The sequence below is a fragment of the Macaca nemestrina genome, chromosome 14 (assembly GCF_043159975.1).
Source record: "Macaca nemestrina isolate mMacNem1 chromosome 14, mMacNem.hap1, whole genome shotgun sequence".
NCBI lineage: Eukaryota > Metazoa > Chordata > Mammalia > Primates > Cercopithecidae > Macaca > Macaca nemestrina.
The window spans coordinates 64,983,854-65,010,352 of record NC_092138.1 but is presented as its reverse complement, the minus strand read 5'-3'; the positions used below and the strand labels follow the sequence as shown (position 1 = coordinate 65,010,352).

Here is a 26,499-nt window from a genome sequence, read left to right as displayed (position 1 = left end):
ACCATGGTGCCAGGGCCCTTCTCTCACCCTCAGCTGGGCTGAGCCAGGAGTTAGGCAGTCTTTTCCCAGGTCCCTATTTGTATTCTCTCCCTAGCCCATGGTTCTCTTTTACCTTCTCTTTTCTCCAAACATCCATTCCAGTCCCTGTTTCTCCCCATTTGTCTTTAGACTTCGGCCCAGCAGGCACTCACTGGAACCATTAACTCCAGCATGCAGGCCGTGCAGGCTGCCCAGGCCACCCTGGATGACTTTGACACTCTGCCACCTCTTGGCCAGGATGCTGTAAGTATGGGATGGAGGAGAGGCCCGTGGTACTGAAGCTGAGACTCCAAGGAATAGGGATGAGGTGAACCAAACCAGGGCAGATCCTGAGGTCTTTTCCTCTCTCTTTCAGGCCTCTAAGGCCTGGCGTAAGAACAAGATGGATGAATCAAAGCATGAGATCCACTCTCAGGTAGATGCCATCACAGCTGGTACTGCGTCTGTGGTGAACCTGACAGCAGGTAGGCCGGATGCTAGCTTCCGGGTGTGTGATGGGGAGAGAGGATGCGAGTGTGCACAGGCATGCATGTGACTGGCTGTGTATGACTGTGCCTTGACTCATTGTGGAAGGGACTGTGTGTGTGCGTCTCTCCGTGGACGTGTGTGTGACTAACTGGGTGTGACTTTGCTCCTTCCCCAGCCCTTTGTCTGGCCTGCCCGTCTCTCATGTTCCTCTTTCTCCTTTTCCCCTTAGGGGACCCTGCTGAGACAGACTATACCGCAGTGGGCTGTGCAGTCACCACAATCTCCTCCAACCTGACGGAGATGTCCCGTGGGGTGAAGCTGCTGGCTGCCTTGCTGGAGGACGAAGGCAGCAGTGGCCGGCCGCTGTTGCAGGCAGCAAAGGGCCTTGCGGGGGCAGTGTCAGAACTGCTGCGCAGTGCGCAACCAGCCAGTGCTGAGGTCAGGGGCCACAGGGTTGGGCTAGGGCGGAGACAGGGTTCAAGCCCAAAGAGAAGGGACAATCCAAGCCACAGGATGGAAACCTGGGTCCCATGGGCCTGTGAGATGTACAGGCATGTGGGCAGGGATTGGGCAGCTTCTGACTGGTGTTCACTCTCCACAGCCCCGTCAGAACCTGCTGCAAGCAGCTGGGAACGTGGGCCAGGCCAGTGGGGAGCTGTTGCAACAAATTGGGGAAAGTGATACTGACCCCCACTTCCAGGTTGGTGACTTACCCAACCCCCCAGAACCCCAGAATCTAGGAAGTAACTTCTGCTCCTGAATCTAGTTCCTAGTCCTGGCTTCTATGAATTGACCCCTAAAAACCAATATGATCCTCTATTTCCGGGGGATGATACTGGTAACTTCTGATCTCTTTTAGGGGTTAGAATTCAGAACCTCTGAATCCAAACTTAACCTGCTGGTTTACTATTGGCCCTCATTTATTCTTTAGCCCCTTGTCATCTTTTCCCTCTCTTCCCCATACATAGCCCTTGCCCCAACTTGAGGACCCCCACAATGCTATAGACCATGCCACCCTGAGGATAGTGTTCCTCTAGCTCTCCCCCTTCCCACTCCATGCCAATATCCTCAGCTGACTTTTCACCCTGGATTTCCCGTGCAGATATGTGCATCCGGAGGGGCTGGGGTTCGATCTCCCCCCGATTCCCCTACGGTAACAGCCTCTGGCCTGGGCCTTCCCAGCTTTGTCCTCTCTGAGCCGCATACACTCGTTTCTGTACTTCTCCCTCAGCCTCCTAGGGGACCAGAACTTGGTGGGAGATGAAGAGGCCTGGCGAAGGCAGGCTTTGGGAAATGGGATCAGGTAGGGTAGTACAGGGACTTGCTCCCAAGATTCCAGGATGACCACTTCCAATCCAAGATCAAGAAGTGGAGTAAAGAAGCTGGGGGTGAAGGGATCCCAGGAGATACCTCCTCTCCTCACCCCATCGTAACAGCGCCACCCCGTTCTTTCCCCATCATCATCGAGTGTATCCGCCTCATGTGTGTCTCCATTTGGTGTAGGCTGTATTTCTCTCGGTGTGGGTTTGTTCTTCAGTGGAGGTTCTGTCATGCTGGGTGCTCAGGGCAGTGGCTCGGGGTAGATTCTGATTGCTTCTGCGTGTGCTCTCCTTTGATTGGATTAATGGGAATAATGAAGCAGCTTACGCCTCTGAGAAGTGTCTGTGAATCCCAAGCCTGATCTCAGGTCATGCTAACTGCTGTTTTCTTACAGGATGTGCTAATGCAGCTTGCCAAAGCTGTGGCAAGTGCTGCAGCTGCCCTGGTCCTCAAGGCCAAGAGTGTGGCCCAGCGGACAGAGGACTCGGGACTTCAGACCCAAGTTATTGCTGCAGCAACACAGTGTGCCCTGTCCACTTCCCAACTAGTGGCCTGTACTAAGGTGAGCCCCAAAGGTTGCTCTAGTCTGTGCTGAGGGGTGATACTACCACACACATGTGAGCCTCTCATTTTATTTCTTTGGCTCTGGAGGCCTCCTCACTCATCCCAGTTACTGCTATGAGCAGCACACTCTACTTCCTTTCCCTTGCCTACATCTCTGACATTCACTTTACCTACAGGTGGTGGCACCTACAATCAGCTCACCTGTCTGCCAAGAACAACTGGTGGAGGCTGGACGACTGGTAGCCAAAGCCGTGGAGGGCTGTGTGTCTGCTTCCCAGGCAGCTACAGAGGATGGGCAACTGTTGCGAGGGGTAGGAGCAGCAGCCACAGCTGTCACCCAGGCCCTGAATGAGCTGCTGCAGCATGTGAAGGCCCATGCCACAGGGGCTGGGCCTGCTGGCCGTTATGACCAGGCCACTGACACCATCCTTACTGTCACTGAGAACATCTTTAGCTCCATGGGTGATGCTGGTAAGACACCCACCCCCAGGAAAACAAAAAACCCCACCAGGGTTCCCTAAGCCCACTGGACATCATCCCCTTGCGGACCCAACCACTTTACCCCAAGAAACTCAGCACAGTGTGGGCTTGCCAGCCACACAACCATAGGCTCATCATTAAAGCTCTCTGAACCCTCTGCTTCCTCTTCTGTAAAAGGAATATTAGGCCGGGCGCGGTGGCTCAAGCCTGTAATCCCAGCACTTTGGGAGGCCAAGACGGGCAGATCACGAGGTCAGGAGATCGAGACCATCCTGGCTAACACGGTGAAACCCCGTCTCTACTAAAAATACAAAAAAAACTAGCCGGGCGAGGTGGCGGGCGCCTGTAGTCCCAGCTACTTGGGAGGCTGAGGCAGGAGAATGGCGTGAACCTGGGAGGCGGAGCTTGCAGTGAGCTGAGATCCGGCCACTACACTCCAGCCTGGGCGACACAGCGAGACTCCGTCTCAAAAAAAAAAAAAAAAAAAGGAATATTAAGTTCTCTACCTTCCCTGGAGCATTTAAAGAATATACCAAAGTATGCACAAAAATATATAGAAAGTGGCATGAAAGTGGTATAGCCTTCCCTACTGTACCCCTGACCCCAAAAGTTTTCAGAGAGTGTCTCGTCTTCTCAAGGCTACTGACTGAAAATACCCATTGGAGACTGTCCTCCCATAAGAACCCACTGGAGAATCTGTTTTTCTCAAGATCCTAAACGCAGAAAAAAACCCCAAAGAAATCATGCAAGAGCTTTTGGCAGTCTCTTTTCTGTCCCTAAAGCCCCCGTCTACCTTGTCTACACCACTTTTCCCCACCTTTGTCCCCACCCCTGACACCTCAGTATCTCTGGCTTCCTTGCCTGACTATGCCCTGTGCTCTCAGGGGAGATGGTGCGACAGGCCCGCATCCTGGCCCAAGCCACATCTGACTTGGTCAATGCCATCAAGGCTGATGCTGAGGGGGAAAGTGATCTGGAGAACTCCCGCAAGCTCTTAAGTGCTGCCAAGATCCTAGCTGATGCCACAGCCAAGATGGTAGAGGCTGCCAAGGTACAAAGTCTTCTGTGCACACCCCCAGACTGGGCCCTGGAGGGAAGTACAGAGGTCCAGATGGTCACCCTCATCTGATAGGGGAGACCCAGGAAAAGCAGAAAATACAAGAGGACAAGTAGAGGAGCACTCAGGAAGTGAATGAGCCCTAAGGCTGCGGGTGAGCCATGGCCCAGGTTTTTTTTTTTTTTTTTTTTTTTAAAGAGGTAGTCTCACTATGTTGCCCAGGCTTGTCTCAAACTCTTGGACTCAAGTGATCCTCCCACCTTGGCCTCCCAAAGTGTTGGGATTACAGGCGTGAGCCACCGCACCTGGCCTAAAATTATTTTTTAATTGACATAATTTTACATATTCATGAGGTATACAGTGACATTTAAATACATACATAGTAATCAGATCAGAGTAATTAACATAGCCATATTTATCCAAATATTTATCATTTGTGTTGGGAACATTCAGTATTCTCCAACTATTTGAGACTATATAATATATTATTCTTAATTTTAGTCATCCTACAGTAGTGTAGAACACTAGAACTTACTCCTATCTAGCTGTAATTTTGTGTCCTTTAATAAATCTCTCCCATTCCTCTGTAGTAGGCAACCGGATCCTTTTTCTTTAAGTCCAAGGTCTTCTATTCCTATTTTTACCTTCTTTGCTGCTAGCCTGCCTGGGATTCCTCTCCTTCTTGGTCTCCCCTGTGAATACACATAGGCATTCAGTCTCCGGGGCCTCTGCTGCCAGCCGTACAGAGAAAGACAAGGCAGTAGGACACTGAGACACCAGGATGCAGAGAACCATCAGAAAGAAGCCCAGATGATTCCTAGGCCCCCTGGGCTCTGGGGCTTTTCAGTTGGCAGGAGTAAGCAGGTCCCCTGCTTTAGTATTCCTGAGATGCCTGCTCTAAACTGAGTCCTCCTTTGCCCAGGGAGCCCCCCTACTCACCTCACTCATGTGTGGTATTCCCCAAGGAGGGGAAGGCAAAACAATTCCACCTTAAGAAAGGATTTCAGCATCCAGTGGGAATCCTAGCCCCCTGAGATTTCCCACTGACCTTCATGAGGCAGCTCCTCTCAAAGGTGATTGTTTTTTGGTGGGGCCAGTTAGAGATGACTTCAGGAAAATACGTGAATTTTAAACCGAGTCTAGAGAAGTGAGAGAGGAGCTTCTTTAGGATCCACAGGAGAGCTGGGTGATGACTCTCTTTCCACCTCTCCCACAGGGAGCAGCCGCCTACCCTGACAGTGAGGAGCAGCAGCAGCGGCTGCGGGAGGCAGCTGAGGGGCTGCGCATGGCCACCAATGCAGCCGCGCAGAATGCCATCAAGAAAAAGCTGGTGCAGCGCCTGGAGGTGAGGCTGGGAGTTTCACCAGGAGCAAGAGAGAGTGTGGGTGCTGTGGGAGGCATTAGCTGGAAGGGAGGTGCGGAGAGTAAGTTCATATGTCCTTGGGGCATAGTCTGGGCAAGGTAGGCCAGGGACTGGGCATGGATATCCATGGGCTTGGTCTGACTACTCTGTCTTCACAGCATGCAGCCAAGCAGGCTGCAGCCTCAGCCACACAGACCATCGCTGCAGCTCAGCATGCAGCCTCTACCCCCAAGGCCTCTGCCGGCCCCCAGCCCCTGCTGGTGCAGAGCTGCAAGGTAAAACTCTAGGAAGCATGTGGGAGTGGGAAGAGGGAGACTTGTGCGTCTCTTATGACATTTTTCACCTACAGGCAGTGGCAGAGCAGATTCCGCTGCTGGTGCAGGGCGTCCGAGGAAGCCAAGCCCAGCCTGACAGCCCCAGCACTCAGCTTGCCCTCATTGCTGCCAGCCAGAGCTTCCTGCAGGCAAGGCACCCTCTCCGCACTTCTCTGACCTGACCTTCCCACCTTTCTAAGCCTCCATCTCCCATAGTTTGAATCTCTGCCAACAGCCTCTTTCCCAATACCAAGCCCCAGTGTTCCCTACGTCTTGATCATCATCAGTCCTTGTACCCAAGCCCAGAGGGAGGATGGCACGCTTCATCCACCTGCCTATTCCCCAACAGCCAGGTGGGAAGATGGTGGCAGCTGCAAAGGCCTCAGTGCCAACGATTCAGGACCAGGCTTCAGCCATGCAGCTGAGTCAGTGTGCCAAGAACCTGGGCACCGCGCTGGCTGAACTCCGGACAGCTGCCCAGAAGGTATGGAAGCTGGTTGTGGCTTTGGAAGATGAGGCTGGAGTCCTGTAATGAGAGGAAATCTGTGCAGAATAACCCGATACGTGGATAATTGTGTGATCAGAGGCATTGGTGAGACACAGCAGGACCTCCTACACCCAAAACCCCTTTCTTATAGGCTCAGGAAGCATGTGGACCTTTGGAGATGGATTCTGCCCTGAGTTTGGTACAGAATCTAGAGAAAGATCTACAGGAAGTGAAGGCAGCGGCTCGAGATGGCAAGCTTAAACCCTTACCTGGGGAGACAGTAAGTATGTTTAAGACCTCATTCTTACTCAAATCCTAACGTCTTCCTTCCCCTCCGTGCCCCAGAGCTGCTCAAAACCTTTCCTCCCTCCCTCCCTCCCTTCCTTCCTTTCTTCCTTCCTTCCTTTTTTATATTCTTTCTTTCTGTCGTTTCTTTTTCTTTTCTCTTTCTCTCCTTCCTTCCTTCCTTCTCTTTCTTTCTTTCTCTTTCTCTTGTTTCTCCTTCCTTCCTTGTTTCTTCCTTCCTTTCTTTCTTCCTTCCTCTCTTTTTCATTTCCTTTCCTTTCCCTTCTTTCCTTTCCTCTTTCCTTTTCTCTTTTCTTTTTCTTTCTTTTATTTCTTTTTTTTTTCTTGATGGAGTCTCGCTCTGTCGCCTAAACTGTAGTGCAGTTGTGCAATCTCAGCTCACTGCAACCTCCACCTCCTGGGTTCAAGCCATTCTCCTGCCTTAGCCTCTTGAGTAGCTGGGATTACAGGCATGCGCCACCATGCCTGGCTAATTTTTGTATTTTTAGTAGAGATAGGGTTTCGCCATGTTGCCCAGGCTGGTCTTGAACTCCTGACCTCAGCTGATCCACCTGCCTCGGCCTCCCAAAGTGCTAGGATTATAGGTGTGGGCCATCGCACCCAGCCCAAAACCTTTATTTAAATTGCCACCTGTCCCCAAGTACCTTCTCAGGTTCCTTCTCACCTCCTCCTTTCTCAAGTCCAGTTCTTCCCCCTTCATCCTTAGATGGAGAAGTGTGCCCAGGACCTGGGCAACAGCACCAAAGCCGTGAGCTCCGCCATCGCCCAGCTACTGGGAGAGGTTGCCCAGGGCAATGAGAATTATGCAGGTATGTGGGCAGAGGGCCAGGCATGGGGCATATTGTGAGGGAGGTAGGAAAATGGGAGCTGGATGAGGGATGGGACTGACAGAGGAAACCACTGGAATCAGGGCCTGGCAATGAAGGCACCTTCCCTTCCCTCTTCTCCTCATCTCCCCAGGTATTGCAGCTCGGGATGTGGCAGGTGGGCTTCGGTCACTGGCCCAGGCCGCTAGGGGAGTTGCTGCACTGACGTCAGATCCTGCAGTGCAGGCCATTGTACTTGACACGGCCAGTGATGTGCTGGACAAAGCTAGCAGCCTTATTGAGGAGGCGAAAAAGGCAGCTGGCCATCCAGGGGACCCTGAGAGCCAGCAGCGGCTTGCCCAGGTCAGGTATTGGGGAGGGGCCGCTCCCTCCCTCTCCCTCTCCCCCAGGTTCCTTCATAAGGCCCACCCTGATTGAGGCCAAAGCTTCTAAGCCTCGTCCACACTGACAGAGCGATGTCTTCTCGTGTCTGCTCTTGAGAGCCCCTCTGTGGATTCCACCCTTATGTTCTCTTGGTCTTTTATTTTTTTTATTTTATTTTATTTTTTGAGATGGAGTTTCGCTCTTGCCCAGGCTGGAGTGCAATGGCGCAATCTTGGCTCACTTCAATCTCCACCTCCTGGGTTCAAGTGATTCTCCTGCCTCAGCCTCCCTAGTAGCTGGGACTGCAGGCACGTACCACCACACCCAGCTAATTTTTGTATTTTTTTTAGTAGAGAAAGGGCTTCACCATGTTGGTCAGAATGGTCTCGATCTCTTGACCTCGTGATCCGCCCGCCTCGACCTCACATAGTGCTGGGATTACAGGCGTCAGCCACCGTGCCCAGCCCTCTTGGTCTTGTAGAAGTGTCTCAGTTGGATTCAGTCATGGGCCAAGCTAAACACCAAGTTTGGGGAAGTTTAATTACTGTCACTTGAAAGCCTTACCTCAGCCTGTTCACCTACAATGCTTTTTTCACTTTCAGAGGCAGTAGAGCTAGTCATCTCCCAGGTCGCATGAATGGAGGCGATCACTCAAATTTTTTTCACTTGGGTAACCCTGTCTCCTTTCTCACCCCAGGTGGCTAAAGCAGTGACCCAGGCTCTGAACCGCTGTGTCAGCTGCCTACCTGGCCAGCGCGATGTGGATAATGCCCTGAGGGCAGTTGGAGATGCCAGCAAGCGACTCCTGAGTGACTCGGTAGGAGGACAGTAGGGGGTGGGGGAACGTAGGAGTCAAAGAATGCCAGGCCTCTCCTTCTTCCCTCTCGGTTGTCCTTTGACCCTGACTTCCCAGATCTGTCCCCTGTCATTACTCCCAGGCTATGTGCCCACCTTTTCAGCCCTCCTTTACGAAACTTCTCCCTGCATCATTCCCCATTCTTCTCTCTGACTTCCCCTCTCATCCTGCAGCTTCCTCCTAGCACTGGGACATTTCAAGAAGCTCAGAGCCGGTTGAATGAAGCGGCTGCTGGGCTGAATCAGGCAGCCACAGAACTGGTGCAGGCCTCTCGGGGAACCCCTCAGGACCTGGCTCGAGCCTCAGGCCGATTTGGACAGGACTTCAGCACCTTCCTGGAAGCGGGTGTGGAGATGGCAGGCCAGGCTCCGGTATGAAGAGGCAGAGGGTCTGGTTGAATGGTTCCCACTAAGGGTTAGATAGGAGGCAGTTGGGTGACCAGTCCTGACTTGCTCCTGGCTCCCTTCCCTCCCCAGTCTCTAGCACTACTTGAGTGTCTGGGAAAGAAGATCCCTTTTAGAGACAGATAAGAAAGGACAGGACAATGCATTGACCTTGTCAACTTCAACAGAGCCAGGAGGACCGAGCCCAAGTTGTGTCCAACTTGAAGGGCATCTCCATGTCTTCAAGCAAACTTCTTCTGGCTGCCAAGGCCCTGTCCACGGACCCTGCTGCCCCTAACCTCAAGAGTCAGCTGGCTGCAGCTGCCAGGTAAATAGTTACTGACATGCCCAGCCCTGGACTGTGTGAGAGACACTGGGGAGCAGGCAGTTCATGAGAGCTTCCCAGCTTAAGAGTGGCTATAGGCAAAAGATAAATACTTATATAGGACCCAGAAATGATGACCTATTCACGTATTCACTCAACTTTCTGTCCCTCCCAGGGCAGTAACTGACAGTATCAATCAGCTCATCACTATGTGCACCCAGCAGGCACCCGGCCAGAAGGAGTGTGATAATGCCCTGCGGGAATTGGAGGTAGGCACATGGCAGGCTGATGGCATTGAGGTTGAGGGAAGTGTTCTGGTTTTGGGTCTGAGGGAGGTGTCTTGGATCTCACTTTGCCCTCCCCCTACACAGACAGTCCGGGAACTCCTGGAGAACCCAGTCCAGCCCATCAATGACATGTCCTACTTTGGTTGCCTGGACAGTGTAATGGAGAACTCAAAGGTCAGCACAGCCAGGAACTCGGAGGAGAGAGGGCAGTAGGATGGAGCTAACCAGATGCTGCCCTGGGGTTCTGAGAACACGCTGTGACTCCCCTGATGTCCTGTTCCTCAGGTGCTGGGCGAGGCTATGACTGGCATCTCCCAAAATGCCAAGAATGGAAATCTGCCAGAGTTTGGAGAGGCCATTTCCACAGCCTCAAAGGCACTTTGTGGCTTCACAGAGGCAGCTGCACAGGTTATTTTCCTGAGATGGGTTCCTTGAATGGCCCCTACTTTCTTTACCCTGTCTCCTCTCAGCCTGACATATCTGTAGATAAATCAAGAAGTTTATGTTTGCAAAGCCAGCTCTGTGGTATCTGGGTTGTCCTTCTGAAGTGGAGACACTTGTCAGCAATTACTGAACATCAACAGTTCTGATTGCTGTAATTCCTGAACCCTGGTACTTTGGTTAGGATTACACTGCCCAACCATGAGGCCTTTTCCAGCTGGCTTTCTCAAAATATACTAATTAGCTTATACAAACCATTTTTTCATCTAATTACTACTTTTTTTTTTTTTTTTGAGATGGAGTCTCGCTCTGTTGCCCAGGCTGGAGTGCAGTGGCCGTGATCTCCGCCCACTGCAAGCTCTGCCTCCCGGGTTCATGCCATTCTCCTGCCCCAGCTTCCTGAGTAGCTGGGACTACAGGCACTTGCCACCACGCCTGGCTAATTTTTTGTATTTTTTTTTTTTAGTGGAGACGGGGTTTCACCATGTCAGCCAGGATGGTTTCAATCTCCTGACCTCATGCTCTGCCTGCCTCGGTCTCCCAAAGTGCTGGGATTACAGGCGTGAGCCACCGTGCCCGGCTGTAATGACTACTTTCTTAAAATAGTACTAGTGACAAAATTTCTAGTTACTTGAGTCATCACTTAACTTTGCCTTTTTCCACATTATCAAGTATAAAACTACCTATTAACTCTAAAGTATTTTGCTTTAGTATATGAATCCTTAAAACAAACTGGCATGAGAGTTCGCCTCAGACTGTTTTCCCTGAAAGCCTACCATCCTAGCCCTCCATCTCCACCACCTCCCTGTGCCCTGTCAGAATGGGTCCCTTGCTCTAAGTGGCTTGAGTTTTTTTTTTGGTTTTTTTTTTTGGTTTTTTGTTTGTTTGTTTTTGTTTGTTTGCTTTTTGAGATGGAGTCTCACTCTGTCGCCAGGCTGGAGTGCAGAGGCACAATCTCGGCTCACTGCAACCTCCGCCTCCCGGGTTCAAGAGATTCTCCTACCTCAGCCTCCCAAGTAGTTGGGACTACAGGTGTGCACCACCACACCCGCCTAATTTTTGTATTTTTAGTAAGAGGGGGTTTCACTAAACCTCTTTGTTGTTTGTTTGTTTGTTTTTTCCCCCAACTTGTGAAAATGCATAGAGGAAAAAGCAAAGCTAATGTGTATTGATTGAAGTATGAATCAAACATTAAGATGTTGTTTCCATCATAAAAACGGCTTTTTAATCCCTCCCTTCCCTTTCCAAAAATACCTGCTGCATGGAGGTGCTGTAAATGTGAATTAGCCTAATAATCTTCATCAGTTTTGAACTGTCTTTAAAAGAGGCTTTGCTTGTGTGCATGAAGGTGTATATTTGTATTTCACTCTTAAACTTTTTACTGCTACTTAAAGTAAGCCATACTTTTTACTCTAAGACCCAGCATACACAAACATATCTAAATAGAGATTTGATAAAAACCCTTGCTATATAGTTTTCCTTTTGATTAACTTTTTTAATCTTCTGAAATGCTTGAATATACTTAATGAAACAGGAGAGTATTTTTTTTCTTCTTTACAGTATAACCATAGTTTGCTAATGTATCTCCACTCATGGAGAACTCTGAAAAATAAGCCCTGTTCTCTAAACTTACCTCTGCTCTCTTTTGTCCCTGCTATCACTATTCATTTCCCACCTGCAATCTTTATTCCTCACCCCAACCCCCTTTTCTCTTCCTAGGCTGCATATCTGGTTGGTGTCTCTGACCCCAATAGTCAAGCTGGACAGCAAGGGCTGGTGGAGCCCACACAGTTTGCCCGTGCAAACCAGGCAATTCAGATGGCCTGCCACAGTTTGGGAGAGCCTGGCTGTACCCAGGCCCAGGTAACTCAAGGGAATAGGGACCACAGGCAAGTCTGGGAAAGGGCAGACCAACCCCGTGGAGTAGAGGGAGGTGAGGCATGTGGGAAAGAAGGCAGGGACCCATCTCTGACCTTGCACACACGGCTTCTCTTTGAGTAACTATCTTTTTCTGCCATGGGTCTCATCATTTTTCAGTTACTGCTAAATTCACAACTTCTCTGTAGATGTTCGAGCTTACTCTCCCACCAGCCCTCTTATGGCTTCTCCGTTAGTATGTCTTTCCTCTCCCATGCCCAGTTCATCTTTGAGTGTCTCTGTCTCCTAGATCTTGACTTTTCAGGTGACTCTGTTTTTCCTGTTTTGACTCCCCAGGGTATTGCTCTCCATCCTCTGACCCTAAAATGGCTCCTCCTTGGGTATGTACACCTCCTTCCTGCCCTCATTGTGGCTCTTCCACGTGTCTCCTCAGGTGCTCTCCGCAGCCACCATTGTGGCCAAACACACCTCTGCACTGTGTAACAGCTGTCGCCTGGCTTCTGCCCGTACCGCCAATCCTACTGCCAAGCGCCAGTTTGTACAGTCAGCCAAGGAGGTGGCCAACAGCACAGCTAATCTTGTCAAGACCATCAAGGTTCCCAGTGCTTGAATTCCCAGCCTCTCCCTGACCTGTCCGATCTTCTCTCCCGAGTCCCCCAGTTATTCTCTGAGGCCTTCTACCAAATCCCCTCTGCCTGAGCCCAAACTCTTTCTATCCAGACTGACCCCCTAGCCTCTCCCCAAATCCTTTAAGTCCTGGGAAGGAGACCTGGACTTCACTTCCTATACCCCCTATGCCTGCATCCCAAGTCCTGAGAGCCTCTCTGTCACTTCTAGGCGCTAGATGGGGCCTTCACAGAGGAGAACCGTGCCCAGTGCCGAGCAGCAACAGCCCCTCTGCTGGAGGCTGTGGACAATCTGAGTGCCTTTGCGTCCAACCCTGAGTTCTCCAGCATTCCTGCCCAGATCAGCCCTGAGGTGAGGCGATGTGAAGGGGGACCTGACAGGCCAGCTTATCACCTCATCTTCCAGGGAATCCTGAGACTTACCTTCCTGCCTCCCCTCTCCCCAGGGTCGGGCTGCCATGGAGCCCATTGTGATATCTGCCAAGACAATGTTAGAGAGTGCTGGGGGACTCATCCAGACAGCCCGGGCCCTCGCAGTCAATCCCCGGGACCCCCCGAGCTGGTCAGTGCTGGCCGGCCACTCCCGTACTGTCTCAGACTCCATCAAGAAGCTAATTACAAGCATGAGGTACTGAGGGGTGGAGAACCAGTGTGGCTGGGGGGCACACATTGTGGCAGAATGGAGGATGGGCACTTAAGTGCAATTAGATGGGATGGTGTTGGGAGGATATAGGGGAAGGATAGGCTGGCCTTGCACTAGGGGATGTTCTTGGTGTTGGAGCCCCTGATGTGTCTGCAGGGACAAGGCTCCAGGGCAGCTGGAGTGTGAAGCGGCCATTGCAGGTCTGAACAGTTGTCTACGGGACCTAGACCAGGCTTCCCTCGCTGCAGTCAGCCAGCAGCTTGCTCCCCGTGAGGGAATCTCTCAAGAGGTGAGGGGGAGAGGGTTATCTGGAAAGATGTGTCTAGGAAGAGAAATGTCAGACTCAAAGAAGCTGGGGGATCATGGAGTGGCTTCTTAGGGACATCAAAGGGCTAGGATGTGCCAAGGAGGGTTAGGGTATTCAGTATGAAAGGAAGAGCAGTCCTGTGTAGCCAGAGGGTCCTATTGCAGGTCACGATCAGGGCTAAAGTCCACTTCCTCCCCAGGCCTTGCACACTCAGATGCTCACTGCAGTACAAGAGATCTCCCATCTCATTGAGCCACTGGCCAATGCTGCCCGGGCTGAAGCCTCCCAGCTGGGACACAAGGTACCTATGGAGACTCATGGGAAATCCCAGGGAGTAGGGTGAGAAAGAGGGGACCTGACCCCTAGTCCAACCCCTTGCCTCAGGTGTCCCAGATGGCCCAGTACTTTGAGCCGCTCACCCTGGCTGCAGTGGGTGCTGCCTCCAAGACCCTGAGCCACCCGCAGCAGATGGCGCTCCTGGACCAGACTAAAACATTGGCAGAATCTGCCCTGCAGTTGCTATACACTGCCAAGGAGGCTGGTGGTAACCCAAAGGTATTGAGGGTTGGGAGGGAGGAGCTGTTACTAGCAAGAGGCTGGAGAAACAGGAACAACAGAGCTCTTCTTCTCTCCCCACAGCAAGCAGCTCACACCCAGGAAGCCCTGGAGGAGGCTGTGCAGATGATGACAGAGGCTGTAGAGGACCTGACAACAACTCTCAACGAGGCAGCCAGTGCTGCCGGGGTCGTGGGTGGCATGGTGGACTCCATCACCCAGGCCATCAACCAGGTTAGAGTCTTGGGGTGCCTGTAGACACTGAGGCTACCCTGGGCCAGAGCCTCCAAGCACAGTGGCAGAGACCTTAACAGTCTTTCCCTGTCCCTGTCCTCCCCCTTCAGCTAGATGAAGGACCAATGGGTGAACCAGAAGGTTCCTTCGTGGATTACCAAACAACTATGGTGCGGACAGCCAAGGCCATTGCAGTGACCGTTCAGGAGATGGTGAGTTTGGGCGAGTGCCAGAGGACTGCCCTCGGAGAGCTGACTTTGGATATAACTTCACTCCTTCCATTATCACCAGGTTACCAAGTCAAACACCAGCCCAGAGGAGCTGGGCCCTCTTGCTAACCAGCTGACCAGTGACTATGGCCGTCTGGCCTCGGAGGCCAAGCCTGCAGCGGTGGCTGCTGAAAATGAAGAGGTAAACATGGAGGCAGCTCTGCCCTGCCCCCTGCCCCTTGTTCCTGATGTGTCAGCGTCTAGGGCTGTCCTACCCCCACCCTCTCTGGTCTTTCATAGAAAGGGGAACAGCCTCAGGGCCACTCTGCTGAACACTAGTGAGGCTCTGGGTAGGGACAGAGGATCAAAGCCTTCTTCAGTCACGGGTACAAAGGAGACAGCTCAGAATCTGGAGCCTTCCTGGACCTGCCTCTTTGGCTTCTGCTGACCCTCATCTGGGCCTACAGCTGCTTCTGTGCTGTGCTGCCAGTCCATGTTCTTGTTCTTTCTTGCTGCAAGGCCATGAAGCTCTTCCTTACCTAAGCCTCTAGCTTTCCAAGAAACCAAGTAATTGGATCTTAGTAGGACACATGTAATCCCCATCCTCAAAACCCTCCATAACCCCATACAGGCCACATGGTAATCCATGGCCCTCTGATTCTAACACTCAAGCATAAAGTGCTCCTCCCCTCCTCCCCACTGTGCTTAACACAATCCTCACCACTTAGTGCCTGCATGCTACTATTTTCCATGTGTAGGAGGTTACCTCCTGTCTAAAGGACATGAAACCAGAAACGTCCTTGTGCTGGGAACTTTCTCTCTCTGCTGCTTTAATCTACGATGCATGTTTTTTCTATGTCCTTAGTGACTTTTCCAAGCACTTTAACCCTGAGTGCCCCTTGTAAAATCTCTCTCTCTTTCCCTCGGCTCACAGATAGGTTCCCATATCAAACACCGGGTACAGGAGCTGGGCCATGGCTGTGCCGCTCTGGTCACCAAGGCAGGCGCCCTGCAGTGCAGCCCCAGTGATGCCTACACCAAGAAGGAGCTCATAGAATGTGCCCGGAGAGTTTCTGAGAAGGTGACAATGCTCATCCCTGCAGATGGTGGGACTGCCTCCAAACTCTGTAGCCTTTGCCATCCTCCTCCAGCCCTCTCAGCCCTCTCCTCTTGTCACTTCTCCCAGGCATGGGCAACCTTTCCATTTCACATGGCACCTTCCACAGTCACCACGTGACTTTCCCTACCCCAGGTCTCTCACGTCCTAGCTGCGCTCCAGGCTGGGAATCGTGGCACCCAGGCCTGCATCACAGCGGCCAGCGCTGTGTCTGGTATCATTGCTGACCTCGACACCACCATCATGTTCGCCACTGCTGGCACGCTCAATCGCGAGGGTACTGAAACTTTTGCTGACCACCGGTAAGACAGGACCTGGGCCTAAGGGAGGCAGACAGGTCAGGGCATGGGGCTGGAAGAGGCAGGATATCATTTGCTGGAATAGGGAAGACCTGGACCAGGCACCTTGGACAGGTTAGAGTGGGTAGGGGAGATCTGACTAAGCTGGGCCCTCCTTCAGGGAGGGCATCCTGAAGACTGCGAAGGTGCTGGTGGAGGACACCAAGGTCCTGGTGCAAAACGCAGCCGGGAGCCAGGAGAAGTTGGCGCAGGCTGCCCAGTCCTCCGTGGCGACCATCACCCGCCTCACTGATGTGGTCAAGCTGGGTGCAGCCAGCCTGGGAGCTGAGGACCCTGAGACCCAGGTAGCAACCTGATGCCCCTAATTCCAGCTGGAACCACTTCCTGTCCCGCTTCTTCCTCCCATAGACCAGAGCCAACCCTCTCCCATACAGGTGGTACTAATCAACGCAGTGAAAGATGTAGCCAAGGCCCTGGGAGACCTCATCAGTGCAACGAAGGCTGCAGCTGGCAAAGTTGGAGATGACCCTGCTGTGTGGCAGCTAAAGAACTCTGCCAAGGTTGGAGAGAATGAGAGCAACATCAGGAGGGGCACTGGATTAATGTACTTCCCCCTGTTCCTTAAAATCATTCCTCTACACTCCTCTGATACCTCCAGGTGATGGTGACCAATGTGACATCATTGCTTAAGACAGTAAAAGCCGTGGAAGATGAGGCCACCAAAGGCACTCGGGCCCTGGAGGCAACCACCGAACACATACGGCAGGAACTGGCGGTGAGTGAGAGTCTGGGGCATCAGGGACTAGGGTCAGAGAGAGGGATCCTGAAAGCCTGTGAACCTGTGCCACACATATACTCACAGACGGAGTCACACACAGTCTTCTCTCTCATCTATCGCCAGACTTTTTTTTTTTTTTTGAGAAGGGTCTCGCTCTGTAGCCATCCTCCTCCAGCCTTCTCAGCCCTCTCCTCTTGTCACTTCTCCCAGGTGTGGGTAACCTTTCCATTTCACATGGCATCTTCCTCAATCACCATGTGACTTTCCCTACACCAGGTCTCCCACGCCCTCCTTCTGGAGTGCAGTGGCGTGATCTCGGCTCACTGCAACCTCCACCTCCCAGGTTCCAGCAATTCTCATGCCTCAGCTTTCTGAGTCACTGGGACTACAGGTGCATACCATGCTGGCTAGTTTTTGTATTTTTAGTAGAGATGGGGTTTCACCATGTTGACCAGGCTGGTCTCGAACTCCTGGCCTCAAGTGATCCTCCCGCCTTGGCCTCCCAAAGTGCTGGGATTACACTCATGAGCCACTGTGCCAGTGAGCTACACTCATGTCTGTCCCCTACCCACTTGTTTATTCTTTAGCATTTGACAACTGTCTTTTCACCACCCTTCCTCTTTCTCCAGTCACTAGTGGCCTCTTAATTGCCACATTCAGTGGCCACTTCTTGGCCTTCATCCTCTTCAAACATTTCCAAAGCATCTGACTCTGTTAACAAGCCTCTCTTTGAAATTCTTTCTTCCGCCAGGCACGGTGGCTCATGTCTGTAATTCCCAGCACTTTGCGAGGTTGAGGCAGGTGCATTACAAGGTCAGGAGTTCGAGACCAGCCTGGCCAACATGGCGAAACCCCGTCTCTACTAAAAATACAAAAATTAGCTGGGCATAGTGGTGTGCGCCTGTAGTCTCAGCTGCTTGGGAGGCTAAGGCAGGAGAATCGCTAGAACCCAGGAGGCGGAGGTATCAGTGAGCCAAGATGGCGCCACTGCACTCCAGCCTGGGCGACAGAGCGAGACTCCATCTCAAAAAAAGAAAAAAAAAGAAGTTCTTTTTTCCCTTGGCCTAGATACTGGCTTTTCTCTTGTTTCTCAAACATCATTGAATCACCTTTAACCTAGTAAATGTAGAGGTCTTCCCAGGGTTGTACAAATAGCCTTCTTTCTCTCTTGTCTTCTTTGGCAAGTTTAACCACTTTCATTATTATTCTGTAAGAAGCAGACATCCAGTTCTGAGTTGAGTTATTTTCAACTGCCTGTTTGACATCACCACCTAGACACAGTGCCTCTGAATCATGACATGGTCCTCCTAATGGTGGGAACACCCTTGCACTCATGAAGATTCCACCTCAGTCATCTTTGACTTCACCATCTTAGCCACTATATCCAGGCTATTGCCATGTTCTTTCATTCTTCCTCCCTGGTGCCCTGTCCGCACTCTGGTTCACACTTCCATACTCTACTGCACTTTGGCTGTGGCACCAGCTTTCTCCCTGGTCTCCCTGATTCCGGTCCCTGCCACTCTCCTCTCTCCCTAGTCACCTTTCTGATTTCTAAATTCATCTTTCTAAGGTTCTGTTTTCACCTTTACTTGAAGATGTCCAAGTTGGAACTCTTGACTCTTTGCCTGCCATACCTGGTCCTTTCCTGGTCTTCCACCATTTCAGTAAATGGCACCTTATAGTAACTCGGTTCCTAAAGCCAGAAACCCAGCTTCAATATATTAGACTTCTCTCTTTCTCTCATTCCCCACATCTAAGTTTTGTTAGTGCCCCTTCCAAATACAGCTCATTTTCTCTTTTTATCTCCCACCACTACCACACTGTCCAAACCATCATCAGTCCTTAATTGGATTTATACAGTAGTCTCTATCCAATCACCGTGCTTCAACACTTGCCCCCTTCTTTGTACACAGTAGCCAGAATTATGTTTTTAAAATATAAATTAGAGCTGGACATGGTGGCTGATGCCTGTAAAATCCCAGCGCTTTGGGAGACTGAGATGGTAGGATCACTTCAGTGAGTTCAAGACTAGTCTGTACAACATAGCAAGATACTGTCTCTACAAAAAAATTTAAAGATTAGCTAGGCAAGGTGGCCCACGACTGTCCCAGCTACTCATGAGTCTGGAGGCAGGAGGATCCCTCACGTCCAGGGGTTCAAGGCTACAGTGAACTATGATCACTCCAGGGCACTCCAGCCTGGGTGACAGAGCAAGACCCTGTCTTAAATATATATTAGATTATGTCACCTCACTACTTAAAACCCATCAGTGATGACCCTGCTTGCTTCTCCAATCTCATCCTACTTTCCTCCTTTTTGTGCCCCATCCCCCTGCCCTATTAGTTCTGAGAACATGCCAGGCTCTCACCTGTTGCAGGCTCTTCCACTCACTTTTCTCCAGCTTTTTAAACGCTGTGCTCCTTCCAGTTCCTCAGGCTTCAGCTTCAGTGTCACCTCCTCAGAGGGCCCTTCCTTGTCCACCTATCTGAAATAGTTCTCATCACAGCACTCTTTTTAAATTCTCTCATAATCCAAATCACAGTCCTCAGTTTTACTGCTTGTTTACTTATTTATTACCTGTGTCCAAAACCAGAATGTAAGCTCCGTGAGAACAAGGAGCATCCCTAGCCCCTTGCATAGAATCTGCCACCTAGCTGATCTTTAATAAATGTTTGTAGATTGAACCCATACATCAAAATATTTTATGACTTTCACATATTATGTAAAATTCCACGTTCCTCAGTGTGATACTCAAGGCCCCAATAACCTTTTCTTCACCATTCCTATATTCCAGAACATTCCTTGATACTTTCCCACTTGACATCTTGGTTGTTCATGCCCTACCATTTACCTAAAATGCCCTCCTATCATCTTTTATGTATATCTTTTACGGCCCAGCTCTGCCTCTCACCCCTTCAAGGGTTCTCTCTCTTTTGGGAATGAAAACCCAGCCAAAAGCCACTTTTGTAATTACTTTTGTGATTTCAAACAAACAAACAAACTCCCCAGTTGCTTCAGTCAGAAATGATAACCAGCTGCCTTCTGTTACATTCACTGTGATATGTGAATGTCTGCACCAAATCACATGCACACAGAGTTCTACACTGTCTCATAGTCTCAGCCACTGTAAAATCTTTCTTCTTCTGCCCCCACAGGTTTTCTGTTCCCCAGAGCCACCTGCCAAGACCTCTACCCCAGAAGACTTCATCCGAATGACCAAGGGTATCACCATGGCAACAGCCAAGGCCGTTGCCGCTGGCAATTCCTGTCGCCAAGAAGATGTCATTGCCACAGCCAATCTGAGCCGCCGTGCTATTGCAGATATGCTTCGGGCTTGCAAGGTAGAAATCCTTGAGGCATTTCTGTGAGGCAGCTTTTGGGGCAGAACATAGTGGGAAAGAAACTGTAGGGATCTGGGATCCTAAAACTAACATATTACTCTGGGGACAGGAAGCAGCTTACCACCCGGAAGTGGCCCCTGATGTGCGGCTTCGAGCCCTGCACTATGGCCGGGAGTGTGCCAATGGCTACCTGGAACTGCTGGACCATGTGCTGCTGGTAAGGGAGGGCGTAGCTTGTTCCTCATACCAGCTTCTCTGAATACACAGGCCTCTCTTCCTGCAGGCCTCACACCCTGCTCTCTGTTTTGCTCAGATCTCCTCCCTACCCCACCTTCTGTTTCCCAAATCTGTTCTCCTTTCCAAGTCTCCCTTTCTCCCAGGCCCTATCCTTCTTATCATCTTTGGTTCTCCCAGTCACCTCTTCCTCTTCCTCTTTTTTCTCCTCCCTTCCCACCTGATCACCCCCATCTCTACCTTCGTCATCTTTTTCATCTCATCATTCTCCTTGCTCCTTGCAGCCGGTGAGTGACACAGCCCCACTGTCTCCATCATGTGTGAGGTGTGATGCATGATGTGTGCTTGGATAGGCAGCGTGGTGTTTGAGGGCTGTGGTGTGGAGTGCTCTAGGGATAGGGGTGAGGGGGCCATGGTCTGCCCTATTTCATAGATCAGGGTAGACCCTAAGATGTGATGCTCTTTGTCCCCTGCCTGCTTCTTGCCCAGACCCTGCAGAAGCCAAGCCCAGAACTGAAGCAGCAGTTGACAGGACATTCAAAGCGTGTGGCTGGTTCCGTCACTGAGCTCATCCAGGCTGCTGAAGCCATGAAGGGTGAGGGGTGACCAGGGACAGGGATGGATGGAAAACCCTTATCATGGTGTGATCTCTGCTTCCTGGCTGGATAGCTCTGTGCTAGCCTCTGCCCATAGTCCCTACAGGTGCCAGGGCCTGATGATACTAACCATGCTCTCTGGTGCTTTTGACCTCTCCACTCTGCCTCAGCCTCTTTCCTCTTCCCTCATCCCACTAGGAACAGAATGGGTGGACCCAGAGGACCCCACAGTCATTGCTGAGAATGAGCTCCTGGGAGCTGCAGCCGCCATTGAGGCTGCAGCTAAAAAGCTAGAGCAGCTGAAGCCCCGGGCCAAACCCAAGGTCAGTCCTGCTCCCTTCCTCTTCCACCCTCACCATGGCAGGTGTCCCCACCTTCCGCCCCATCTCTGACTTTACATCTCTCTCTGCAACCTTTGCTTATTGCAGGAGGCAGATGAGTCCTTGAACTTTGAGGAACAGATACTAGAAGCTGCCAAGTCCATTGCAGCAGCCACCAGTGCACTGGTAAAGGCTGCATCGGCTGCCCAGAGAGAACTAGTGGCCCAAGGGAAGGTGAGTGTTTAAATACCCACAAGAATGGGGAGGGGTCGGCACTTTGATGTCCACACCCACATCCATAGCCAACGAGTCTTTGAAGTGAGGAAAATGGAGGTCTAAGCAGGCTCTTCTCCTTCCTGCAGGTGGGTGCCATTCCAGCCAATGCACTGGACGATGGACAGTGGTCTCAGGGCCTCATTTCTGCTGTAAGTGTGCAATACCCGCTAGGTCTCTTTCAGTTTGAGAGACTTCAAAAGGCTGGAGTGGGGATGGACCAGGGCAAGGGACATATTTTTAAGCAAACTCTCCCTGCTTTAGGCCCGGATGGTGGCTGCGGCCACCAACAATCTGTGTGAGGCAGCCAATGCAGCTGTGCAAGGCCACGCTAGCCAGGAGAAGCTCATCTCATCAGCCAAGCAGGTAGCTGCCTCCACAGCCCAGCTCCTTGTGGCCTGCAAGGTCAAGGCTGACCAGGACTCGGAGGCAATGAAACGACTTCAGGTGAGAACCCTGAGCCATCCCATTGTCCCTTGGGCTATACTGCTTCAAACTGTCACTCCCGAGATGTATGTTTCTATGAGAGAATTGAGGGACTGTCTCAACTGGGACCCCCTACCTGAGTTCTCAACTTAGGCCACTTTCTCTCTGCCCAGGCTGCTGGCAACGCAGTGAAGCGAGCCTCAGATAACCTGGTGAAAGCAGCACAAAAGGCTGCAGCCTTCGAAGAGCAGGAGAATGAGACAGTGGTGGTGAAAGAGAAGATGGTCGGCGGCATTGCCCAGGTGAGCTTCACCCCAGACACTGAGGGATGCTGTCAGGAGGGCAGTCATGTTGTCTGTACTGGTCCCAACTTCCCTATGCCCCTGCTGTGCATCCTCACTGAACTAAGTCCCTGATCTCCACCCTCAGATCATCGCAGCACAGGAAGAGATGCTTCGGAAGGAACGAGAGCTAGAAGAGGCGCGGAAGAAACTGGCCCAGATCCGGCAGCAGCAGTATAAGTTCCTGCCTTCAGAGCTTCGAGATGAGCACTAGAGAAGCCGCTTCTATTTAACGCAGACCCAGCCCAGAGACTCTTGCCTGCCACTACCAAAGCCTTCTGGGCTGTCAGGGCCCAATCTGCCCAACCCCAGCACTCCCCAAAGTGCCTGCCAAACCCCAGGGCCTGGCCCCGCCCAATCCCGCAGCACATCCCCTTTCCCCTCCCTAACCCCAAGTGCCTTCATGCCCTAGGGCCCCCCAAGTGCCTGCCCCTCCCCAGAGTATTAACGCTCCAAGAGTATTATTAACGCTGCTGTACCTCGATCTGAACCTGCCAGGGCCCCAGCCCACTCCACCCTGCCAGCAGCTTCCAGCCAGTCCCCACAGCCTCATCAGCTCTCTTCATCGTTTTTTGATACTATCTTCCCCCACCCCCAGCTACCCATGGGGGCTGCAGAGTTGTAAGCCCCAAACAGGTCATGTTCCAATAAAAATGATTCTACCTACAACCTCTGCCTGGCTTCAAGGGAGACAGAAGATTTCTCCCAGGGCAGTAGGGGAGAGAGTGGGGTTGAGTTCTGTCACCCTCCTTGATCCGGCTTGAAATGGGAGAGAAGACTGGCAGTCTGCCCCTGAGGTCGCTTCATCCTTGCACCCAGACCCCTAAAGTTATCCATTGGGGAAGCTGTGCCTGAGAAGTCATACTCCTGTTATCCTCACCTCACTGGCCAGCACTTAAGCCTCACAAAGTGTTGTTCTGCTGCTGCTGAGACAGCAGCTACTACAGCTCCTTGTGGCTACCAGGACATTCTGTTCTTCATGACTACTCAGGGTATGTCAACAAATCCAGTCCTTGACCAAATTCAAATTTTCAAAAGAAGCTTTGCTAAAAATAATAAGCCTGTAAGTGTCTGAGCCTAAGAGAACTATGGCCACAAAATTGATTGAAGCCATTAGCAAACAAAAAAATCCCAACTTGAGGCTGCCTCGGGTAGGCACCACTCTTGATTGGGTTGGGGCACTCCTGCCTAGAGAATCACTAAAAGGGAAAAGCTTGACCCAGGTGTGAGAATTTATTGTTAGAGGGGCAGAGCTCCCCTAGTGGCCAGGCAGGTGCTAGCAGCCCTGTTCCAGCCGCCCTGCTAATCTGGTGGGTCAGTGGAAGGAGCCAGTCCGGAAGATGGATGCTGTGTGCTTCCATGTCCTCATCCACCCACACTGCCCATAATGCATGGACTCTCTGACAGTCATCTCAGGTTGGCCTCTATTTTCATGCATGATTCTTTAGTCAACACTACCGCCTAGTACATTATTTCCTCAAGTAGAACACAAACACCACCCATCTGCTACTAACACCTTCTACTCCCACCACATTAGGGAAAGCTTGAAGTAGATGGAATGTAGCTGGTACGGTGGCTCGAGCCTCTAATCCCAGCTACTTAAAAGGCTGAGGCAGGAGGACTGCTTGAGACCAGGAGTTCAAGGCTGCAGTGAGCTATGGTGGTGCCACTATGCGCCGGCCTGGGTGATGGAGTGAGAGCCCTTCTCTAAGAAATAAAGTAGATGAAACTCTAGGACAGCCCATTAGAGATGGTGCCAACTTCCTACCGTCACTCCTATCACCTGTGATTCATTCATTTAATATTTACTAAGCCATGCTTGTGCTAAGCACTGGAAAATTTAGATGTATTATCACTTCTCTGACGCAGAGGACTGGCAACTCCAGTACATACTGCAGGGGCTCCCTAATCCTAGATTCAATGTCATAGTATGAGTTGAGGGCCTTGGAGATCAAATCCCTTCTACAACCTCCCCGACAAGTGGTAGTCCAGACTCTGAACTCCAGCTATGAGCCCAGGACAACTGCTTACTCCTGTTATCATTTCCTTGTCATGTCCTCAGGAACTGGGACCAATCACATACTTCTCACTAGTGATACCTTGGGAGCCATCTGGGGAGAGGCTTTAAAACCCATTAGACCAGCAACTCTTCAAATGTGGTCCTCAGACCCCTAGGGTTCCCTAAGACCTTTTCAGGGGTCCATAGGTCAAAATTATTTTCATAACAATACCAAGACATTATTTTCCTTAGCTGGGGATGGTGGCGCACACATGTAATCCCAGCTACTCGGGAGGCTGAAGCACCAGAATTGCTTGAACCTGGGACACAGAGTTGCAGTGAGCTGAGATCACGCCACTGCACTCCAGCCTGGGCAACAGAGAAAGACTCAAAAAAAATGTACTTGATGAAGTAAAAAAAATTTTTTTTTTTTTTTTTTTGAGACGGAGTCTTGGTCTGTAGCCCAGGCTGGAGTGTAGTGGCATGATCTCGGCTCACTGCAACCTCCACCTCCTGGGTCCCCATTCAAGAAATTCTGCCTCAGCCTCCTGAGAAGCTGGGATTACAGGCACATGCCACCATGCCCAGCTAATTTTTGTATTTTTAGTAGAGATGGGGTTTCACCATGTTGGCCAGACTGGTCTTAAACTCCTGACCTTGTGATCTGCCTGCCTCAGCCTCCCAAAGTGCTGGGATAACAGGCGTGAGCCACCACGCCCAGCCTAAATGTATTAATTTAATTAAACCTTAATCCTGCAGGAAAAGTCTTTTCAACATTCTGTCTGATAAAGTGGGAAGTATGCATAAGGCATTTTGCATACCAAGGTATGATGGTTTTCAGGAGAAAATAACTTAGACCATTCTTTGAGTTCCGAGCTGAACTAGCTGCTTGTTTGTGGAATGCCACGTTTACTCAAAAGAATGACCGACAAACTGGTTATCAGACTTAGGTAGCTGGCAGAACTTTTATAAAAAGGAACAAAGTAAGTCTGTCACACGGCCGGGCGCGGTGGCTCAAGCCTGTAATCCCAGCACTTTGGGAGGCCGAGACGGGCGGATCACGAGGTCAGGAGATCGAGACCATCCTGGCTAAAACGGTGAAACCCCGTCTCTACTAAAAAATACAAAAAACTAGCCGGGCGAGGTGGCGGGCGCCTGTAGTCCCAGCTACTCGGGAGGCTGAGGCAGGAGAATGGCGTAAACCCGGGAGGCGGAGCTTGCAGTGAGCCGAGATCACGCCACTGCACTCCAGCCTGGGTGACAGAGCCAGACTCCGTCTCAAAAAAAAAAAAAAAAAAGTAAGTCTGTCACTTCAGGGAAAAATCTGGCAGTGTTTGTTGCCAATGATACAGTTCAGGCTTTCAAGTGAAAAATAGAATTTTCGAATACTTGTATTTGCTACATGAGCTTCACAGCTTTCCAAAATTTAAAACTTAAAGACTTTACTGTTCTCCAGTATAATACTATGAAGAAAAACAAAGACTTTACTGTTGAAACCTATTGTGATTTTTTATTTTATTTTTATTTATTTATTTATTTATTTATTTAAGACAGAGTCTTACTCTGTTGCCCAGGCTGGAATGCAGTGGTGCAATCTCAGCTCACTGCAACCTCCACCTCCTGGGTTCAAGCAATTCTCCTGCCTCAGCCTCCTGAGTAGCTGGGACTACAGGCGCCCGCCACGACACCCAGCTAACTTTTTGTATTTTTAGTAGAGACAGGGTTTTGCCATGTTGCCCAGGCTGGTCTCGAACTCCTGAGCTCAGGCAATCCACCCACCTCGGCCTCCTAAAGTGCTGGGATTAAAGGCATAAGCCACTGCGCCTGGCCTGAAACCTATTGTGATTTTTTAAATAATGAAACATTAATATTTGGAAGATTTGCATAGCTCAGTGAATCAATTATTTTTCATATGACCAATGCACGATGTTACAAAATCATGCATGGGTAAAAGATCCAATCAAGGTGCAGTTCAGGAAAACGGATTTTTTTTTTTTTTTTTTTTTTTTTTTTTGAGACAGAGTCTTGCTCTGTCACCCAGGCTGGAGTGCAGTGGTGCAATCTCGGCTCACTGCAACCTTCACCTCGCAGGTTCAAGTGATTCCCCTGCCTCAGCCTCCCGAGTAGCTGGGATTACAGGCATGTGCCACCACCACACCCGACTAATTTTTGTAGGTTTAGTAGAGACAGGGTTTCACCATGTTGGCCAGGGTGGTCTCAAACTCCTGATCTCAGGTGATCCACCCACCTCGGCCTCCCACAGTGCTGGGATTACAGGCGTGAGCTGCCGCACTCGGCCAAAACAATGGATTTTAGTTTAACAGTACAAAAAGGTCATTGATATTGTTTCAGGTTCTACATGGCAACTGCCCCTTAAGAAACTGCCAATTATCAGCCAGGCACAGTGGCTCAGGCCTGTAATTCCAGCACTTTGGGAGACTGA

At 50.9% G+C, this 26,499-nt stretch overlaps 1 protein-coding gene across 4 annotated transcripts in view; it reads left to right on the top strand.

The window, feature by feature from the left end:
- Positions 1-22,730, top strand: part of LOC105485738 (talin 1) — a 34,963-nt gene extending 12,233 nt beyond the window's left edge. For 3 of the 4 annotated variants that reach the window (XM_011748186.3, XM_071077982.1, XM_071077983.1), the window contains 45 exons: positions 169-282; positions 395-503; positions 737-945; positions 1,109-1,207; positions 1,610-1,660; positions 2,222-2,389; positions 2,568-2,862; positions 3,756-3,922; positions 5,145-5,273; positions 5,450-5,566; positions 5,641-5,754; positions 5,955-6,089; positions 6,244-6,372; positions 7,105-7,207; positions 7,359-7,567; positions 8,286-8,405; positions 8,618-8,815; positions 9,016-9,155; positions 9,328-9,421; positions 9,524-9,613; positions 9,725-9,847; positions 11,600-11,743; positions 12,192-12,353; positions 12,596-12,736; positions 12,831-13,012; positions 13,184-13,316; positions 13,534-13,635; positions 13,719-13,889; positions 13,974-14,123; positions 14,234-14,335; positions 14,415-14,534; positions 15,267-15,413; positions 15,585-15,751; positions 15,909-16,092; positions 16,183-16,308; positions 16,407-16,523; positions 19,682-19,867; positions 19,977-20,084; positions 20,591-20,696; positions 20,896-21,020; positions 21,126-21,251; positions 21,380-21,442; positions 21,555-21,737; positions 21,890-22,018; positions 22,146-22,730. In XM_011748186.3, the coding sequence (XP_011746488.2) occupies positions 169-282; positions 395-503; positions 737-945; positions 1,109-1,207; positions 1,610-1,660; positions 2,222-2,389; positions 2,568-2,862; positions 3,756-3,922; positions 5,145-5,273; positions 5,450-5,566; positions 5,641-5,754; positions 5,955-6,089; positions 6,244-6,372; positions 7,105-7,207; positions 7,359-7,567; positions 8,286-8,405; positions 8,618-8,815; positions 9,016-9,155; positions 9,328-9,421; positions 9,524-9,613; positions 9,725-9,847; positions 11,600-11,743; positions 12,192-12,353; positions 12,596-12,736; positions 12,831-13,012; positions 13,184-13,316; positions 13,534-13,635; positions 13,719-13,889; positions 13,974-14,123; positions 14,234-14,335; positions 14,415-14,534; positions 15,267-15,413; positions 15,585-15,751; positions 15,909-16,092; positions 16,183-16,308; positions 16,407-16,523; positions 19,682-19,867; positions 19,977-20,084; positions 20,591-20,696; positions 20,896-21,020; positions 21,126-21,251; positions 21,380-21,442; positions 21,555-21,737; positions 21,890-22,018; positions 22,146-22,271 (6,213 nt within the window). In that variant the 3' untranslated portion in view covers positions 22,272-22,730. The remainder of the gene's footprint in view (positions 1-168; positions 283-394; positions 504-736; positions 946-1,108; positions 1,208-1,609; positions 1,661-2,221; positions 2,390-2,567; positions 2,863-3,755; positions 3,923-5,144; positions 5,274-5,449; positions 5,567-5,640; positions 5,755-5,954; positions 6,090-6,243; positions 6,373-7,104; positions 7,208-7,358; positions 7,568-8,285; positions 8,406-8,617; positions 8,816-9,015; positions 9,156-9,327; positions 9,422-9,523; positions 9,614-9,724; positions 9,848-11,599; positions 11,744-12,191; positions 12,354-12,595; positions 12,737-12,830; positions 13,013-13,183; positions 13,317-13,533; positions 13,636-13,718; positions 13,890-13,973; positions 14,124-14,233; positions 14,336-14,414; positions 14,535-15,266; positions 15,414-15,584; positions 15,752-15,908; positions 16,093-16,182; positions 16,309-16,406; positions 16,524-19,681; positions 19,868-19,976; positions 20,085-20,590; positions 20,697-20,895; positions 21,021-21,125; positions 21,252-21,379; positions 21,443-21,554; positions 21,738-21,889; positions 22,019-22,145) is intronic. The other variant, XM_011748189.2, reaches the window with a different exon arrangement.
- The last annotated feature ends 3,769 nt before the right edge of the window (positions 22,731-26,499 follow it).